Source organism: Alligator mississippiensis, chromosome 10, assembly GCF_030867095.1.
Source record: "Alligator mississippiensis isolate rAllMis1 chromosome 10, rAllMis1, whole genome shotgun sequence".
In the NCBI taxonomy this organism is placed as follows: Eukaryota; Metazoa; Chordata; order Crocodylia; family Alligatoridae; genus Alligator; species Alligator mississippiensis.
In genome coordinates, this window is record NC_081833.1 from 4,608,173 (window position 1) to 4,627,108 (window position 18,936).

Genomic DNA, 18,936 nt, shown 5'->3' on the forward strand with positions numbered 1-18,936 from the left:
AAGCAAATTGAAGAATACCAAAAAAATGCTATTTATTCACCACAGTGCTGGCAGCACAGGATGCTTTCCCCTTGACCCCACTCATAGATAAAGTAGTTCTCAAAGGTAGCATACCACAGTACATGAGGATGACTTGCTCTCATTAAACTGCCTCACCAAACTGATCACTGAAGATGGGAAGGATACATACAGTCAGAGCGAGCTATTTAAACACAGGAGGGGCATGGTGTGGAGCCTTCTCACTTGAGGCAACGCATGCAGCTGTTATACCGAAAGTGCAAATCAGCCACCCGGGTTGAAACAGAAGTGACAGTATTTATAGAAAACATTTGAGAATTTTAGTTTAATAAACCAAGAAGAAACTTGAGCTTGCACTTCACATTGTGTACAAAACAGAATCCGAGGAGTTGAAACCGTACAGAAACCAACTGGCGACGGGGGAAGTTCTTCAGTAAACGAAACATAATATGATCCACGGCAGCAGAATATACAGCTTGGACATGAAACAGTTACCAGCTCTAGTCATGTTTATGACACTTAAAAATAAGGGTCTGAATGTCATTTACAAATACACAATATAAAAACAGACCAGCTTGAGCAGAACATAAAACTGAATACGTTATATATATAACTCCCACCCCGGTACTAAAATAGGCCATTGTGGTGAAATTCCTAGCATTCTGCCATTTTCAGCTTTTTTACATGGAAAGAGATGGATGGGGTCAGGACTTCTGAAATAAGTTGGTGTGTGGCAGGGGTGGGGGGGAAAAAAAAAGGACTAGATGCTAGGGAGGCCACCTGCCATCACAAACTGAACCCATGCCCAGTGGAGCTCTGCAGTCAAAGCATCGAAGCTTTTGCTTAACAGCTCATTCTTAAAAAAGTAAAAAACGCACCATAAAACTTGCGAGCGTACCCAGCCTGTAACGTGAGTATTTCCCCCCCAGTTACCCTCAATATGAGGGATCATTTAAAGCCATTTTACCAGAACACACAAAACTCTGCTTTCAGAATCAGGGGAAAAAAAAAAAAAAGACTGGAATTGTACCACCCTCGTGTCGGATCTTGGTGAACGAAGAGTCCAAAGTAGTATTTACATGGGATTGCGACTGGCTGTTTCTCTTGTTAGTGTAAGTAAGGACACAACATGGCTTCCAAAAAGGCATTTCACATTTTACCAGACTTGCTGACTGCAGACCTCTGCTCACTTTTTCAGCAGCATCCTGGCGAAGTCCGCGTTGGACATGCTTTTCGGCTCCTCGGGGGACACAGATGAAGTTGCTGGTGAATTCTGGACCATCCCATTCTCTGCCTTGGGCGGAGGGTTGCTCTGGCGCTGCAGCGCACGCGGCATCATGGAGAGCTGAGTTCTTCCCTTACCCCTTCTATGGGGAAAAAAAAAAGGCATGTTCAAAATGGCACGGCTTTCGTGGGGGTGAGCTCTGCGCACACAGTCCAAGGAGGAGAAACAGCTTTGTTCACCTACATCCACGTCTTTTCTCACTCGTTTCAGTCCCAAGCAGCGCACGCACATTTTTGTTGCCTTTTGAAGCAAATTATTTAATGCAGGTTCAAAGATAGCAGCCTGCCCACTTCAAACAGAGACCAAAGTCTCCTATTTTGTCGTTACTACAAAGCAGCAGCAGCATCACCTCTGCCTGCCAGTGCTGCCCTCAACCCTAATCAGTGGAAGTTTCTGTACAGAAGAAAGCGATCTGGGTCTTCCTACCTCTTCCAAACCCTAGCCAATTTGCCAGAAGTGCACAATAAAAAGGTAACCCAGAGCACTTCAGGCTCTCTGACATCCACTTCAGAGCACAAAATGACCAACAACCAGTAATTAAATTGCTACTGGGCTGGTTTTGAACTGGCGACCTAGAGGAGATTGTACCTACACCCCACCATCAACACTGAGAGCCAGCCACTCCATCGCTAACGAAGCTCATTGTGCAACACCTTCCAGGCAGGCATGTCCTTAACAAACAGCCCAACTGCCCTCGCTAGGAAACCCAATGCCTTCTGTGTACCCCCAGGAATACTTACGCTCCATAGATCTGCCGTGGTACTGCCAGTTGCGAAGCTCTCTCTGCCTCAGGTTTGTCAGGCAGTCTCCGGCGAGGCGGGTTGCTGATTGCCACCTTGATGACATGGTCTTTAATGGTCAAGCCATCCATTTTCAAGACAGCCTGTGAGGCCTGCGCTTCATTTTCAAATTCCACGTAAGCTAGGCCCTAAAACAAGGCAAGCCCAGTTGGTTTCAGCATGCATCTGCTGCACAAGCCTTGCAAAGAACTCAGTCGACTGGGAGGAGAGCCATAGAAAAGCTGTAGACCTGAAACGTGGCTGAGATGAAGTCCCACCCTTCATGTCAAAACTGATGGGGTGCTCTAGAATTCAAAGCTCCCTGCCAGTTTGCAGGGCAAAGCTTTGCTAATTCACTTGCAAATATTGACCATTAGGGCTGTGCAAAGCTTCGGGTGATGATTCGATTCAGAGGAGATTCGGCCTGATTCAGTGGCCAAATCTCCGAATCCAAATCAAATCGGGACCAATTTAAGGGTCCGAATTGATAAAGCCGTAACTCCCAGGGTCTTTTTATGTTTTTTTTTCTTAAAGGACCAGAGCTGGCCCGGGCAGGGCACCCATGAGGGGGCTGGGGGAGCGGGGAAGGAGGGATGCAGGGCTCGTGCAGAGCCCCCCGTGCAGCGTGGGACAGTGGGGATCACCCCCACCCAGCAGCACCTGCTGAGCCGGGGCTTTATTTTTTTCAAAGAACCGGGGGCTGGGGCAGGCAGGGCAGCCATTGCTGGGCTAAGAGAGCGGGCAGGGGATGGGCCTGGTCTGGTTGATTCGAAGATTCAGCTGAATCAAATCTGGACAGTGATTTCAAATCAGTGATTCAAATCACTGTCCCCCGAATCAGCCGAATCGGAAAGGAATACTAGCTGATTCACACTGGCCTACTGACCATGTACTTTAAGAATTAGTAAACCATCAAGGCCACCGAATTACAAAAAAAGTCTTTGTAACGAGACCTTGTACGGTTTAATTTTAAAGCACAAACCAACCTTTTGGACTCAAATGAAGAGTTGTGCCTTTGTAGGGTCTTCTAAAATTCAGATTCATGGTGATGGTGCATTACTGGACACTTACCTTGGGTTTTCCAGCTCGATTAGTGACCAGCCTAATGTCCTTCACATTTCCATGGGCTTTACACATCTCTTCCAGCTCCTCTTTAGTGCAGGAGAAAGGCAAACCAGAGATGAACAATTTATGCTTCTCCAGAGCGGTGCTGTATCTGAACACCTAGGTTAGAGGAAAAGGGACATGAGACACTCAGAACTCGTGTCCGACTCAAGCCAACCTCACAAGCCATTAAATATTGAAATGTGTCTGGAAACTTTCTTCTGGGCTCGAGTTGAAAAAAAAATGGCCCCCAGTCCTGGTTGGAGCTGCTGGGTCCCACAGCCACACAATTAATAGGTATGCATTTCCCAGACAGAGCTGGTGACAGAAAGCAAACTGCTGAACCCACAGTCCCCACAACACGACAGTGCCTGCATCCAGTACAGGGGATCCCTTCCCTCCCTGCTACAACTCAAGTGTCTTTCTATAGAAAATCGTGTCTGATGCCCCATTAAAGCTGAAAACTATGAGCTCCAGTGATACACCTTGGGCCAAGATCCTATTCCTCCCATCAGGCATCTAAGTGGTACCCAGCATCTAAACGTGATCCTACTCCATCCTGCTCAAGTCCCATAAATGCATCTACTTTTGTGATTGCAAATAAAGAATTTTTTTTGCAACTATTTAGTTGGTCTAATAAAAGATATTGCCTCTACCATGCTCACTGCTTTTGCTTTTTAGACCAACACTGCTCCAACCTTTATCCCTGAAACACGGAAAGCTTCATAATCAGCTGTTTTGAAATGAAAAATTAATCACTGTACAAGACAGAAGCAAAATTCAACAGCCTGAGGCCTGGATACCAACACCCCTGCTCCAGCCTTTTGTTTTGAGCCAAATTTGCATAGTTGCAGGGCAGCCTGAACACAACAGAACTTCCTTGCCCAGGAGAACCTTTCCATCACCAGTACTCCTATGAAATATGAAACATCTTAACAAGAAAGAAGCATAATTCAACATCCTGCTTGCCATCAGACACCTTTGAGATAAACAGACTGCTCTTTCATCCAAGCCCAATTTACATAAAATGAACTTTTCCAGCCAGAAGAACTCACACCACCCTCCAGCTCTCCTATGCAATATGAAGTTTCATTTCTATCTGGGAGAAATTTTACAATCTTTGCATTCTCCTTCGCCTGAGGAAGGGTGTATGAGCCTGAAAGCTTTCAAACAATTTTTTTTGCAACTATCTAGCTGGTCTAATAAAAAGATATTGCATCTACCACACTGACTGCTTTTGCTTTTTAGATGAACATGGCTACACAAGTTTTACCCCTCTACTTTTGTGATGCACTTTCAATGCTGCATTAAGACCAAGTCATGAGAAACTGAAGAGGAATCACCAGGCTTTAGCATCCATAGTTTTTTAGGGACTCCAGCATAGTAGAATAGGATCTCCCTTAGATGCCTGTAACTGGACTAAGATCTGGAGTCACCACTGTCCCCGCTACATGGGAGTGGGGTCCTACACTCCTTCCACGGCGATGCAAGGTGGTTGAAAGCACCAAGATCCACAATGTCACAAGATGGCTTTGACGGGCCATCTACTGTGCTACTGACAGCGCTACCACGGTGCTTTCAACACATCCCGTGTTTGTCTGTGTAACTTCTGGACCGATGGCTCAAAGAAGTTAATGCTCAGAGAAATTCTGGAAGAGAGTAGACATGCTGCTAATTGTACTAGGCAATCCCATCTCTGCTGTTCCTTATTCAAATACTAAAGTCTCATACCTTAAAGTCTGGATTCTTGTTTTTGTCAATGCAGGGAGAGACAAACATCGGCCTCCCCTCCACCACTCGGCGATCCATTTCAAGGGCCTTCAGAGCAGATTTTTCTTCCATGAATTCCACGTAGCAGTAGCCCCGGAAAAGCCCTTTGTTACTGAACACAGGACGGACTTCTGCCATCTCCCCGCAGCTCTCAAAGAGCTCCTTCAGTTTCGCTTCTGGCTCGGTCATGCTGTAGGACAGGTTGCTGACAAAAACCGTGACGTTATCTTTGTTACTGTCGTGGAGAATTTTGGGGGCTTCTTTTCGGCTGGTGGCTGCCTTTTCCTTCTGTTTAGATAGAGGATCTGCCCTAGTAGGTGCACTTCTTCCAAACAGCCCAGATTCTACCTCCATATCTTCTCCCTCTTCATCAGCAAGCATAGCTTCACCATCTCCCTTGTGTCTCTTGCTGGGCTGCTCAACTGTTTAGTGAAACAAAGTTTTTCTAGAAAGTTTAATCATTTCCAGACCTCCCCCTACCCACAGCTTATACACCTCCCTTTAACAGCCTGATCTACAGAAGCAGGAGCTGGACATGCAAGATCAGGTCCTACAGACAAGAGAAGTCCATCCCTTAACTATATAGCTTCAACAGAATGACAAGGACTACAGGATCAAACCAGAAAAAGACTTTTAAGGGACACAAGGTCAGCAGTTAACTTTCCCCACTTCCTGTCTCAATAAAATTATAATTCTGCATATGCACGTGGCTTTCCCTTGCCCAACACCAAGCTGGTCTCATTCATTGAGAGAGACAAAGCAGCCATCTGAAGCCATCCTGAATAAGAGGAATTCCCCTCCACATAGGAATTAGGGGAAAGAGAGTCCCAAGAGAAGTCTGGTTTCCACTTCAAGTATTTAGAGCAGCAGCTCAGGTGTGACTAGCTTGGAGAACATATCTAAACAGGAAGGAAAGAATGGGCTTGGATAATTAATGTTCACCTGTTATAAAAAGTCTCTTATAGTCGGCGTTCGTTGTTAATTTACTTTTCTAACAAAAGAAGCAACTTAGGTGTTCACCTAGCGTTGAGTTTTGTGACCTAAGGGGACAAGCAGGCTGATGGAGAAGCACTGAACTCTCAACACAACAGACCTGAGTTACCAAATAAACAGACCCCAGTGTAGCACTTCCTCAACCCTGACTGCAAGGAAACCACAAACCATCCTACTACCTTAAGTGTGAAAAGGCATCTGCTGTGGTCTCACCTTCCTCCTGGCCCCACTCCCCATCATCATCATCCTCAGCTTTGCGCTTCTCTCCAGACTTAGTTTTTTTAGCCTTTTTTGAAGCCTTCTTCTCAGCCCGAGCCTGCTTCCGCTGTTCAGCTTTTTCCTCTTCCAGCTTGGCAAGAGCAGCCTCCTTCTCGGCAGCCTGGAAGCATTTAAGAGTTTTTTGAGTCACCACAGCCTGCAGGGAGCTTCTCTGACACACTTTCTAGAAGCACAGCATGAGTATCTATGGCAGTGAGCTTCTTCCACCCAGCTCTAAAGTCACAGAAGTAGCAGGACAGACACTTTACATCCATCTCAACTGCTTGTTCCTACAGATTTAAATGCCAAGTTGACATTTATAAAAAGGTTCAAGATTAGCTAACAGTCCAAATCTAGAAGAAACTGGCCATATCAATAAACTGAAGGGTATTTTGGGGGGTATTAGTCTTGACTACAACCCAAGATCATCTGGGGAAGCTGATAAGGGAAACCTAAACACCATGTAAAGCTGACCTTGGAATAATTATTTCATATTGTTTCCTTAAACCGTATTGAAAAAATTCTGACCTTTGCTCTTTGTTCATTAACCCGAGCTAGTCTGTTTTCAGTCTTCTGAACAGCTGCATCCCAGTCTTCTAAAGTACCTAGAGAATATCAAAATTTGATTATTTTTTTAACCTGCCATAATTTAACACATACACCTGCTAAAAATCAGGAATGAGACCTCTCTACACATCCCTTGGTACTACCTGCCATGAGACACAATGTAATGGAAGCACACATGTAACTAATGACCTTTAAAAGGGTCAGTTCAAAAAGCAAACACAATGGAAATCTATTGCATGTGATACAAACCCTTCTGAACTCAAAGGAAAGAATCTCACTGGTCACAGTGGGCTCACACTAATGCATTTTTCCTGCAAAGAAGGTCACTCAAAGTGGAGGTCTCATTTCTGAAGTTTAAAGGTTCAAACAAGCGCACTATATATTGGAACAACCCAGGGCTTCATTACCTCAGTGTGCACTACATGTGTTCTACCCACAGTGCCTTATCATTTGACTCAGCAAACCAAGTAAGAGGTGCCATTTAAAGGTGAACTTACCTTCTATCCTCTCAAGAGTGAGCAGCACATCACACACATGCTCAGGGTAGTCACTTGTGCACTGTACAGCCCGATGCAAGGCCTTCCGGCAGTGCTGGGTATCTCCATGTGCCCTATAGAAGGGATTGTAAGACAGTAAAGAGCATATTCTCCCCATACCAATCATAAAACAGATGAGGGAGTGATTACATCCTATTTCCCCAGGTAAAACACAGGATCCATCTTTATAACACTTTGGGGAAGATGCCGTAGCGTCACTAAGACAATCTCTACAGGCATTTTCTACATGTTAATCGTGCGCATTCACCTTAAGCCAGTGCTTCCCAACCTTTTCCAGCCCAAGGTACACTTACATTAATAAAAATTTTCTGTGGCACACCTGTTAAGGCATTCCCCATCCTCATACCTATTGTAGCTCATTGCCATGGCAAAGTTCCACAGCACGTCTGTTCATTTCTGATGGCACACTTTTGTGCCGCGGCACACTGGTTGGGAAATACAGACTTAAGCATATTATGAGGAAACTAGCAGCTGAGAGATTAATTAAGGTGTGTGTTACCCTGAGTCCTTACCTCTCTAGGTTATAATACTCTAGCCACATATTGGCATATTTGGCATTCCCTTTAGTCATAATACTGTCCCAGAGCTCTCTGGCCTTCTGCATGTTGTTACAAAGGCGAGCCTGAAGAAAGAAGAAAAAAGGAGTGTTAAAAATATTTGATGTAGTTTAGAACTATGTCTTAAAATGAACAACACTATAATGGTGCATTTCTCCAGCTTTTTAACTGCACCTCTCTCTTGTGTCATTAACATTCACAGACAGCCTTTCTACACAGAGCAGTTCTTATCTTGATCATGGCCTTTGGTTTGCAGGCAAATAAAAAGGCTATAAGTATTTCTGATTTTCTCTTTTTCATTTCATTGTTATTCCTCATAATAAAAAATTCCTTTAAAGAACAGACTGAAACTTGAAAACATTTCTCTTTAGTTCCTTAATTTGAAAAACAGGAGAGGCCCCAACTAGGGGTTCATCAGTTTGGAAGAGTCATGATGGTAAAAAGGTGAAAACCTCATCTATTCAGGTCACTGCGACGTGTGCGTCCAATGGTAAAGAGCGCACATACATATCTAAGGGCAGTATGGAAAAAAACCCCAAAAACATCCCAGTAACCAAATACATTTAAGTACAATAAACTGATGGAAAAGATTACCTCAACTCTTGCCCAGTTCTGCATTATAGTGCAGGATGGATCCCCACTTTCACTAAAACCTTCAGATAAAAAGTAAAGATTCATTTAAGACATTTTTAAATAGATGAATTCATAAACAAGCTATTGTAACACATTTGCATTTTACAGTTCATACGATTGTGGGCCAGACTAGCGATCTAGTACATGAAAGTCCATACAACACAGCCTCCAAAAAAATCATTCAGAATAGGAAATAAGCCGTACCGTACCGGAAAGAAAGAAACATTTCAAATGTTTTCACTTACGCTCTTCCACTTCCTGCTTTAAATATTCCACAGCACGGGCAAAAGCAGACCTCAGCTCTTCTAATTCTTTACTTGAGTCTTTAGAAAAATACAAAGAAACATAACTGGACCTTAAAACGGACACCTTTAATCTACTGGAGATTCTTCACTAATGCCTATGCAGAGAAATCCAATGTCACCAAAAGTTTATTTCTATAAAAGCATTTTTCACTGCTGCAAGTACCATTGTGCTTTTACACTCAGTATGCCAAAGGCCACGTGAAATCTAAATACATTAGTATGTTTTGGGGCACAGTAATTTATTCTTGCCTTGCAACAACCTGCAAAAATTATACTTTATACTTATTAAAAAAAAAAACTGGGGAGGAAGTAATTTTTTGGTAACATCTCAAAGGCAAGAATCATTAGAGACTCTTTAAGAAGAGTACAAAGAATATTACTATTTCTAGAAGCTCCCCAGATTAGCATTCTGATTTATTTATATACAATTACCTTGTGTGAAATCCACCCTTCTTCTTAGGTAATCTAGATATGCCTGCCATATTTCCACATAATCCATAGCCTGTATAAAACCAGCATTCAAAGCCTTTTCAAAGATATCTAAGGAAAAAAAACAAAGCAATACATGTCTGTTTTTATTTGATTTACCAATAACTAAAGACACAGAAAGAGGGAGACAAAGATAAGCAGGTTTCATTACATCCATAATTGCACACTGCCGAACTGAAATGGTAATTTCTATGCTTAAGAAGGAAGTTATTCCAGAGAACAGACTCTACTAAAAAGGGATTAGCTAGCTATGTTCCATGAACCCTACTTTAAGAGATGAAAATGGTTTTGATTCCTTGTAAGATACTGCACGTTGCCATTCTCCACACACACCATTTCCTAGTCCAACATACTGGAAGCTAGTTCTGCATTCAGGAAACAGGGGCCAATTTATAACAGTATTTCTTTACCAGAAATAGTCCTGTGACCAACTCTGTGCCGTTCCATAGCTAAGAGGTACCGGATCCACAGCCCAACAGTCCAGGGACAGTTCCTAACAGCCCGATCGTGTGCTGAGAGCACCAGCTCTTTTACTTTCAACTGCCGATCCTAAAACAATCACAGAATTAATCCAAGGCTTTACAATAGCACATTGCTCCTACTCACTGGACAGCATCCCAGACAAATGCAAGATTACAAAAATTCAATGCTTTCAGAAGCAGAACATTTTGATTGGATATATAAAAAAAGGAGAGAAATACTTGGAATGGCAAAAAATATGAAGCCCTGGAGGTTGACTGACCAGCTTAGATGAGGAAAGGATAAGCACTTTGGCAGGACAGGTTACATCAATACTACCAAATAACCTCCTACTAATCAATTCTCTTACGTAGTCAGCTATAATGAGATCTCTGTAATTCATTCAAGGTTTAATCTCTCGTGAAGTACACGGAGGAGAAAAAGCTCTATTATCTCAGGGTAGGACAGCCCTTTGAAGGGACGTGGTGTACCTCCCCCAAAAGCTAAACTTACTCTACCACCTTAGAGGCAGCCAAAGGAAAAATAAACAGCTCACTGGAGGGAGGTCTTCCCTGCAGAACTATCCTGAGCACCTACCTGCTCCCAAGTTTACTAGTGTTTTCAACCCAGGCTAGATGGCTCATGCCAAGAGAGAGGTCAGAACCCAGATGCTGCTTTTCCTCAGGCCAATAACTTTACTTACAGCAGCAGAAAGAACAGTGTTTTTCTGGGATGGCCAAGTGCAGTATCAGCAAAGACATGGTAACCTGCACTGTGGCTGGCACTGGACAAGCCAGAAACTCAGTTCTGGGTTAGCTCTGCAGTGACTAGATACTGCTGGAAAGACAAGAGCTGTTGGAAGTAGGAAAGGCCCCTGCAGGACATTCTAGGTCAGGGTACAGACCCTTGAAGGGATTCCTGTTATGTAAGCAGCAGTAGAAACCTTTGGACAGGGACAGGAGGCAGTAATGGTTTTACTCTACCAAACTGGATCACACGTTTGACCAGTAAATACATTATCATATGGAAAAAGAAAAGTGAGGATACTGATAGAAACTTCATAGATACAAGCAGCTGGTTAGCCAACTTATCCAAGTATGGAAACAGAGGCAGAGGCAAAATCTGTGGCTGGGTTTATGGACCCTACATTAAAGCTATAAAGCAGAAAACACATCATATTTTTGCTTTCCTTACCAAATACTGATTATAACGAGCCCACAGGTCTGGCACAAGGCAATTCTCAGCCAGTGCACGTTCATAGATCAGCTGAATGCGAGCCGGATCACCCACTTTCATTTCGAAGTCAATGTAGGCTTGATATTCAGCTAGCTTTGGGGTCTCCGCCACGAGCTAGAAAGCAGTCAAGAATACAGAAAGGACAGTGATTTAGGCTATGCATGGAACAAAGCATATCAACCCCAAATCCAAACAGGCCCCGAGCTGGATTCAGTGGGTCCAAGAAAGTTGTGTGTAGAGGAACTGGATTTGACCCTTCAATTTTCACAGACTCTGGGACTGCTCAGAGCCACCTGTCTACCCCAACTAGACTAGTACACCTGGAGGGGCTGAAAACCAAGCAGAATTCCTGTGACTTTATTTGTACTGTAAATGTATCCTTGATGCAGGTTTCACTGGTTAGACAATCTATTTCAAGCTGCAACAATACTTGCAATTGCACCTTAAACAAGAGTGGTAGCCAGGAAGTTTCTTGCGCATGGCTTACTCCCAAGAAGGGCTTTTGGAATATTGTTACATCATTATTTCCCTTCAGTGTTTGTTTGGAAAAACCAGGAAGTAGTAGTAATTCTTAGCATCAAAACAATGCAGGTTTAAAATAGTTACCAAGGCCTCTTCATACGGTCTACACTTTTCCAACTGCTGCAGGGCTTTCTTGTAGTTCTTTATTACCGCTTCCGGTATCGGATCTTCTGACCATTCCTCATATTCAGCATAGGTGGTTTCCATATCTAGTAACATACACGCAAGGAATTTTGGTGACTGACACTTCAAGTAAGTCTGAATTCAACTTCCCATGTTTTGATGCTCTCATGCAATTACACCAAGATTGAGATGCAGCTTAGCTGAGCCACCATAAACCCACAGGGCTAAAGGACTTGGGAACAGTTATTGTCATAGGATTGTAGAAAACTGGGGTTGGAAGGGAGATCAGGAGGTCATCTAGTCCAACCCCCTGTGCAAAGTAGGACTGTCCCCCCACCTATATCATCCTATTGTGTACAATACATTCCAATTCAAACTCATGACAGAAGGAAGCTGTAGAGGCCACTTGTATAACTGGACTTTAAAAAAAAAGGGGGGGGGGGCGGGGGTTAGAAAGATTTGTGAAGGGCATGTCCATCAGGGACTATTAAACATGTAACCAACTTGTGTTGACTGGGAGATGGACCGTTTCTACATGTGCTCAGTTTCTGAGCCTTCTTCTAAAACATCCGCTACTTGCCAGTGTTAGAGATAGGATAAGGGGTTAGCTGGTTCTTTTGTCTGAATCAGGATAGCAACGCTTATGTTCTTAAATTGCTTTAAAACACAAACAGCAGGATTTCCCCGAGGCTTTCAGGGACAGAAAGAACAAGCCAAATTGTTTCCATGTGCAAATCAGAGTAAGAGAACTCTGTGCGTGTGTGTGCTTGCTCAGGACTACAAAGCAGACATTCAGGGAAGGGAGTAAGGAGGGCAGGAAGTGAAAGCCTGACAATCACCACCTCTCTTGGTAATTAAATGAAATGTCAGAAGCTAAGATTGTTATCAGCCATCAATCCAGGATCTAACACAAATGCCAGTCACCACAGGTTCTCTGTGCCTGCCTTGTTTGGTAATTGGCTACTAAATTAATTGTGCAACCCTTGTTATTCCACAGCATGTACAGGAAAAGGGGGTTTTGGCAGTTTTTATTTCCAGGCGTGCTGAAAAAACATGGTTGTAATTCACAGGCACAGTGTTCCCTAAAAAAGGGCCCAAAAAGGTTTTTCAAGAAGCCCTGAGGTATTACAGGACCCTTAGGACAACACAGCACAGCAACACAAGAGAAGTCAGTGGCAGAGTCACTGCCCAACCATCAGGAGGGCTGTGGCCTTATCCAAGCCTGCGTGCTCTTACCTAGCAGTGGGATTCCCAGCTGGCGCCTGAACAGCGTGTGGATCTTCTCAAGCTGTTCACGCAGAGTCTGCTGCTGCTCGGGGGTTGGAATGCTGCCAGGTGCTGGCTGCAAACAAAAAATCCCAGGCATTACTCAACTCCCTCCAAGCCAGGAGCTACCACAATAACCCCATGTGCACTTGAACCTGAGAGCCAAATGACAACACTTGCTTTAAAAGGCAGATAGAGCAAACGGGTGTTGTGTTTGACAGTATTATAAGCTCACAAGACAAGCTGCTCAGCAAGGAGGGCCAAAGGCAAGAAGCTTTGCTCCTCAAGAACATAGGGATTATTTGTAAGTCACTTTTCAAATGATGAAAGGCATTCTACCAAGGCCTGCTACAGGACTTTAAGAAATGGAGACATGATCACAGCAATTCACCAATTCAATGGCAGCAACAGCCAGTTCCTAACCCGGTTGAATAAACCCTGAAGATCACATACCAAATGAGGCCTCTTAACATTTCCAACCCCCCTGACAATTCTGACTGTAGTCTCAATTCTTTAACACCTGTTCCCCAATTACTCCATTTCAATATATATAAGCATCTGGCAAGCAATTCCCTTTCAATATCTTCTTTTGTAAACATACAAGGGGGTAAGGATATTACTGATCAGCTGTGGGACAGTTGTTTTTAGGCTTCATGCTTACACATTTCAGAGAATGTGCTCTGGAAATACCCACTGAAAAACCAAAGTTCACAGAGCGTAGAGAAGAATGAATCAATTCTGAGTTAAGGGAGAAACTCAGCATTGAATCATTCAGCTTAATATTAAGGGGAAAAACCACTAACGTTTCAAAACATAGTACTTCAAGGCACGCATTTCAAGCCATTTCTCCCCTACTGCTAAGCCAACACAAAATGGGGAAGGAAATTAACTGCTGGGACTGAGATAGTCTAACTTGGGAATTAAAAAAACCCAAAACTCTGGATGAACTCAGTGTGGGGCTGCTTAGTCCTGAATAAAAGTGTCCATTCCTGGAGTTAATTGGGAATGGCTCTAGATGTGGAGACAAGCCCTTCTTTACCAGCGATGTACTGATTACTGAAAAGCCGTGCCACCCCCACCACCCGCCCGCCCATGAGGCCTACAACACCACCATTTGTTCATGTGTAAGACAGTGGAGAAAACCAAACCTTACCTGTGCTGTTTCTAAGATGGCATTCTCAAACTCCCGGTAAGCCTCCCATATGGCTGCTCCCTTTGTGACATGCAAGCCAACAGCAGTCAGTGCTCTTTCAAATACCGAGCGGACCCTCTCGATCCCTCCTTCCAGTCCAATGCCCCCAATGGAATACTGAGCATACTCGAGCCAGATCTCAGGACCTAAACAAAAGCCATCAGGAATGTTAAAAGAAAGGGCAGGAGAGAAAGAGCCTCCTTCCCATGCCCATTTCTGTATCACCCAATATTTACAGTATATATGCAGTCTTCAGCGCGCACTGACAACATATCCTACTACAATCCCATGGAGGGAGAGAGAAGCTAAATTATTATTATTTATGCCACATTCTTGACCCACTACCAACAGCTGCAATTTCTCTGCCAACAGATGTCACTTATATCTTGCTTCTGGGCAGTGCATAAGAATTAAGGTTAATGATGCCAGACTGCACAGGCCCTTGAAAGCAAGTCATAGAAATTAAGGGCTGGAAGCGACCTTGAAAGATCTTCAAGTCCAACTCGCCTGCTCTGGGCAAGAATACGGCTGAGATCAAATTATCTCAGCAAGGTGTCTGTCCCGTCTCCTCTTGAAGACTTCCAAGGATGGGGACTGCACCACCTCCTTGGGAAGTCTATTCTAGATTCTGGTCGCCCTTACCATAAAGAAGTTCTTCCTTGCTTCCAACCTGAAACCATTCTCTAACGGTTTATGGCCACTGATCCTTGTCTTCCCCTGGTCATCTTGGTGAACAGTTTTTCCTCCCAGCTCCCAATATTCACCCCTTTCATACTTATAGACAGCCACCAAGTCCCCCCTCAGTCTTCTTTTCCCCAGGCTGAACAGTCCCAGATCCCTTAGTCTTTCCCCATAAGGTTTGTCCTCCTGACCCTTAATCGTTCTTGTGGCCCTTCTCTGGACCCTTTCAAGATTCTCCAAATCTTTTCTGAAGTGGACACAGGACTCCAGCTGCGGTATCAGCAACGCCGAGTAGAGAGAAAGTATCACTTCCTTAGCCCTGCTCACAATGCATCAGCTAATGCATCCCAGTATGCTATCAGCAATGTTGACTACAGCATCGTACTGGCAGCTCATGTTCATCCTGTGATCAGCTATAGCCCAGAGGTCCCTCTCAGCCATCATGCTGGCCAGGACATCTCCTCCTAACCTATATTCATGTTGCTGGTTACTTCTCCCCAGATGAAGCACTCTGCATTTATCCTTACTGAACTGCATCCGGTTCTACTCCGCCCACCTTCCCAGCTTGTTCAGGTCTTCTTGGATCTGCATCCTATCCCCTAGTGTGACCACTTTTCCCCATCACTTAGTATTGTTCGCAAACTTGGCCAGCGTGCTTTCCACATCCTCATTTAAGTCACTGATAAAGATGTTGAACAGCACGGGGCCAAGAATTGAACCCAGCGGGACACCACTGGCCACCTCCCACCACGATGATACAGACCCATTCACTAACACTCTAACCGTCATTCAAAACATTACCTGCTATCCACTCACCAGTTCCCCTTCTCAGCCTCTAATACTTCCCCACTATAGATCATCTCTCTACCTTCTTCCCAATTATCAACGGGCATCCCTAAAGGTAAGCCATGTTAACTGTCACTTCCATGTTTCCCAATGGCCAACGGAGGGCTGATGTGGCTTTTTTCCTCCTGTTACCCTCTGCATAGGATTTTATAATTGGGGTGTGCAACATAAGTGAAGTCTGACAGCAATCAAAAAACTAGCATTAAAAGAAAGTTAGTTGATGTTCTTTGACAGAACGAAGGTCAGGAGAGCTGGGTAGGCAACTCCATCTGCCTAGCTGGAAACAACCCAGTTATGACAAATTAGGACTTAACTCCCTGGGTGTGCGATTTCTGGAATGAGTCTAATTAAAGATCTGAAGAAAACTCTAACTGCGGGGCCATGACCAATACCTCCAAACCTGCCACTCCACTTCGCAGATGATGCACATTCAACCCTCCACCACAATGAAGGGAAAGAATAAGTTAGTGCTCTAATTAGGTATGTAGCAGCAGCCACCATCTGGCAAAGAGGTGTAGATAAGGACCAAACCCCTGCCTGTCTTTTAATGAGAATTCTCACTGTCCTCTGCTGCAAAGCATGAGTGGGGTTGGACACTTACAAGGGCGTTTAAGGACAGGGTCTTTGTGATACTACCAATACCCTACTCTGAAAGACCTTTTATAGCGAAAGAATACAAAGGTACACACTGAAGGCAGCAGTAACTAATGAAACCAATTCTACAGACAAGAACAAGGTGGTGAAAATAAACCTTTTAAAATCACTAATTTGCCCCAAGCAAGGAAAGGAGAGTTCATTATGGGATACAGGATTCAGTAGGTGCAGGGAGTTCTTCACAGAAAACAGCCAATGCAAAGCCACAACACAGTGTTAACTGTTTCCTGCCTGTAAGAGCAGCAAATTGCTTGGCAACATCTATCTGAAGTCTACAATCGTATGAGCCTGACTCTGCAATTCACTGCCTTACATAGGGTTTCCAAGCAGCTACTCTCTTCCTTCCAGGAAAAAAAAATTGAGGAGGAATAGTTCACAATAACGTAATGTACTTTTAGGATGTGTCTGCAACTTACAGATATAGTCTTTCACAGCCCGCTCGAACAAATCATACACCTTCTCTCGATCAGCGTTTTCTGAAGCCATTCTGATCTCGTCCTTTAACCAGTCCAGCCAGATTTCTGTAAGAGAGCAAGCATTTCAGACCCCATCAACCAAGGACATTCCAGAGCCTGAGAAACAAGCAGGATTGTTACCATGTCACTGGAAAAAGAATCTAAGCAGAGAATTACTTTTAAAAGAAATCAGGCCTTGAAACCTGACAGTTACCTACAGTGAACTGCGCTAACCTTTGGCCAGCTTTTACCCATTTGGACACCATACGTACGGGCAAATTTGTATTTAAAAGGAGAACAGCTGGTCCCTTGTGCTGTGAACCATAATTCCCTGTGCCCTGAACTGAAGCCATCCCACAACTGGTGCCCCTCTGTGTACTCCAACACGTACTTGGCCAGAGCGATTGCATTTGTCCCTAAAAAGGGGTCCCCCTACTACCACAACACTGTCAAGGCAAAGCAGGGAAACACACAGCTGCTGCGAGTACCAAAAACAAAACAACGAAATCAGTCTTTCGGCTCTCTGCGACTTAAACTAGTAAATTCAGGAAAAAAGACAAATTTTAAGGTTTTAGCCACTGCATGCCCAGCACTTGATTTTACTGCTTAAAATATTTGCATAAGAGCAGTCAACTGTGTCTACCTAATTTGGTCTTGTGAACCCTTCATGAAGTTGAACCCCAACACTTCACACAACACACAGTTTATTTTCTGAAGAGGGAGGAGGGTTGGTATCAAGCCAGAGGGAACGGCGTCAGCGACAAGAGCTCCCGTACCTTCAGTGAGCGGGAAGAGTTCGCTCATCTTCTGGCGAGCTCTTCGAAGCTTGACCAGCTCTCCCTCCTGACGGAGGAGCTTGATCAGGTCCAGGTGACAGTTGTAGTCGAACGCGTTGATCGAAAGCTTTTTGAAAGGAAGCGAAAAAGGCGTCAGATAGGAAGCATTACTCGCTGGAGCAGAAAACGGGGAGACGAACGGCTAGATTACAAACGTGTCGGCGGCCCCGCGCGCTGCTGTCCTTGCCCTGTCGCGGAGCAATACCAGGTGCTTCAAGGACATAAACACGATGACATCTTCATAACGCTTCTACGCTTAACCTGCCGCGGGTTCAAACAGGGTCTCCGATCGAGCAGTTCAGCTTAACGCCAGGGAGATTTTGCTCACCGGGGGCTCGCGAGCCTCCCCGAGCTGCCGGGAGCGCCGGCCGCGGCTGTCGTTTCAACTGTAAACGGGGGAATGCGTCTGCCCGTTTTTAACAACCTCTACCTACAAAAATGAACGTCTGTAAGCTAGAAACACCAGAGGGCTTCAACTCCTCCGACAAAAACCAGCCAAAACGAGCAATTTTACAAAAAAGGGATCGTTTCTGATCTGTCGGATCACAACCGTTCTTTATCGCCAAGCGAAGAACGACGCCTGCGTTTGCAGCTCAACGCTGGGGCGCGTTTTACAGTCCCTCGAAGCCCCCGACGGCGGCGCCTAAACCCGGAGGGCCAAAGGCGGTGTTTTATAGTTCGCTGAAGCCGCCGACACCTACACCGGGAGGATTCAAGATGACCTCGCGGCCGCCAACGGCGACACTGACACCGGGATTAAAGATTTTACAGTCCGCTGAAGCCACCGACAGTGACACCTAAGCCGGGGGGAGCTAAAAAGACGACGTTTTTACACTTCGTTGGAGACAGGAGGGCTGAAGTCGCGGCCCCGTGCGGGATCAACTACCACCCTCGAGCGGTCGTGGACGCCCCCCTCGACCGTGTCGGCCTCAGGCGTGGGGGGGAGGGGAAAGGGCCCGCGCGCTCCCGCCACCCCCACGCGAGGACCGTGCGACCGTTACGGCGCGTTGCCATGGAGACCGCGTGCCGTGGGGGGGGGGAGGGGAGGGGAGGGGAGGGGACACCCGCCACCCCCCGGCCCGGCCCGGCCCCACCTGCTCCTCCAGCCGCTGGATCTCGGCCTCGTTCTCCTTCTCCTCATCCTCGCCGTCCCCCGACGACTCCGAGTCGCCGCCGCCGCCAGCTTCCTCGTCTTCATCGTCCTCCTCCTCCTCCTCGGAGCCAGCCCGCCGTTCCTGCTGCTCCTCGGCCGCGGCCGCCGCGGGCTCCTCAGCTCCCGCCGCCGCCGCCATCTTGTGCCGCCGCCTGCCGCCTGCCCCGCGCGGGGCTGCCACGCCGCGCGCCTGATGGC

At 45.4% G+C, this 18,936-nt stretch overlaps 1 protein-coding gene across 1 annotated transcript; it reads right to left on the reverse strand.

Moving 5' to 3' along the window:
* Positions 1-324: 324 nt before the first annotated feature.
* Positions 325-18,903, reverse strand: SART3 (spliceosome associated factor 3, U4/U6 recycling protein). Its single transcript, XM_019486679.2, has 19 exons — positions 18,680-18,903; positions 17,526-17,652; positions 16,711-16,815; positions 14,075-14,259; positions 12,892-12,997; positions 11,617-11,741; positions 10,969-11,124; positions 9,726-9,864; positions 9,259-9,366; positions 8,767-8,844; positions 8,483-8,541; positions 7,844-7,953; positions 7,272-7,384; positions 6,736-6,812; positions 6,163-6,328; positions 4,918-5,378; positions 3,154-3,306; positions 2,044-2,231; positions 325-1,385 (listed from the first exon to the last, which is right to left on the reverse strand). The coding sequence occupies exons 1-19, from the start codon at positions 18,875-18,877 to the stop codon at positions 1,205-1,207; spliced, it is 2,835 nt and encodes a 944-aa protein (XP_019342224.2). The 5' UTR covers positions 18,878-18,903; the 3' UTR covers positions 325-1,204.
* Positions 18,904-18,936: the final 33 nt, after the last annotated feature.

Excerpts from the sequence above, each read along its gene's own strand:
- SART3 (XM_019486679.2), bottom strand. The coding sequence starts at position 18,877 with ATGGCGGCGGCGGCGGGAGCTGAGGAGCCCGCGGCGGCCGCGGCCGAG. Across the intron at positions 8,845-9,258 it reads AAGGGTGGATTTCACACAAG|ACTCAAGTAAAGAATTAGAA; the intron begins GTAATTGTATAT and ends ATTTTTCTAAAG. Across the intron at positions 5,379-6,162 it reads GGAGTGGGGCCAGGAGGAAG|TTGAGCAGCCCAGCAAGAGA; the intron begins GTGAGACCACAG and ends TTCACTAAACAG.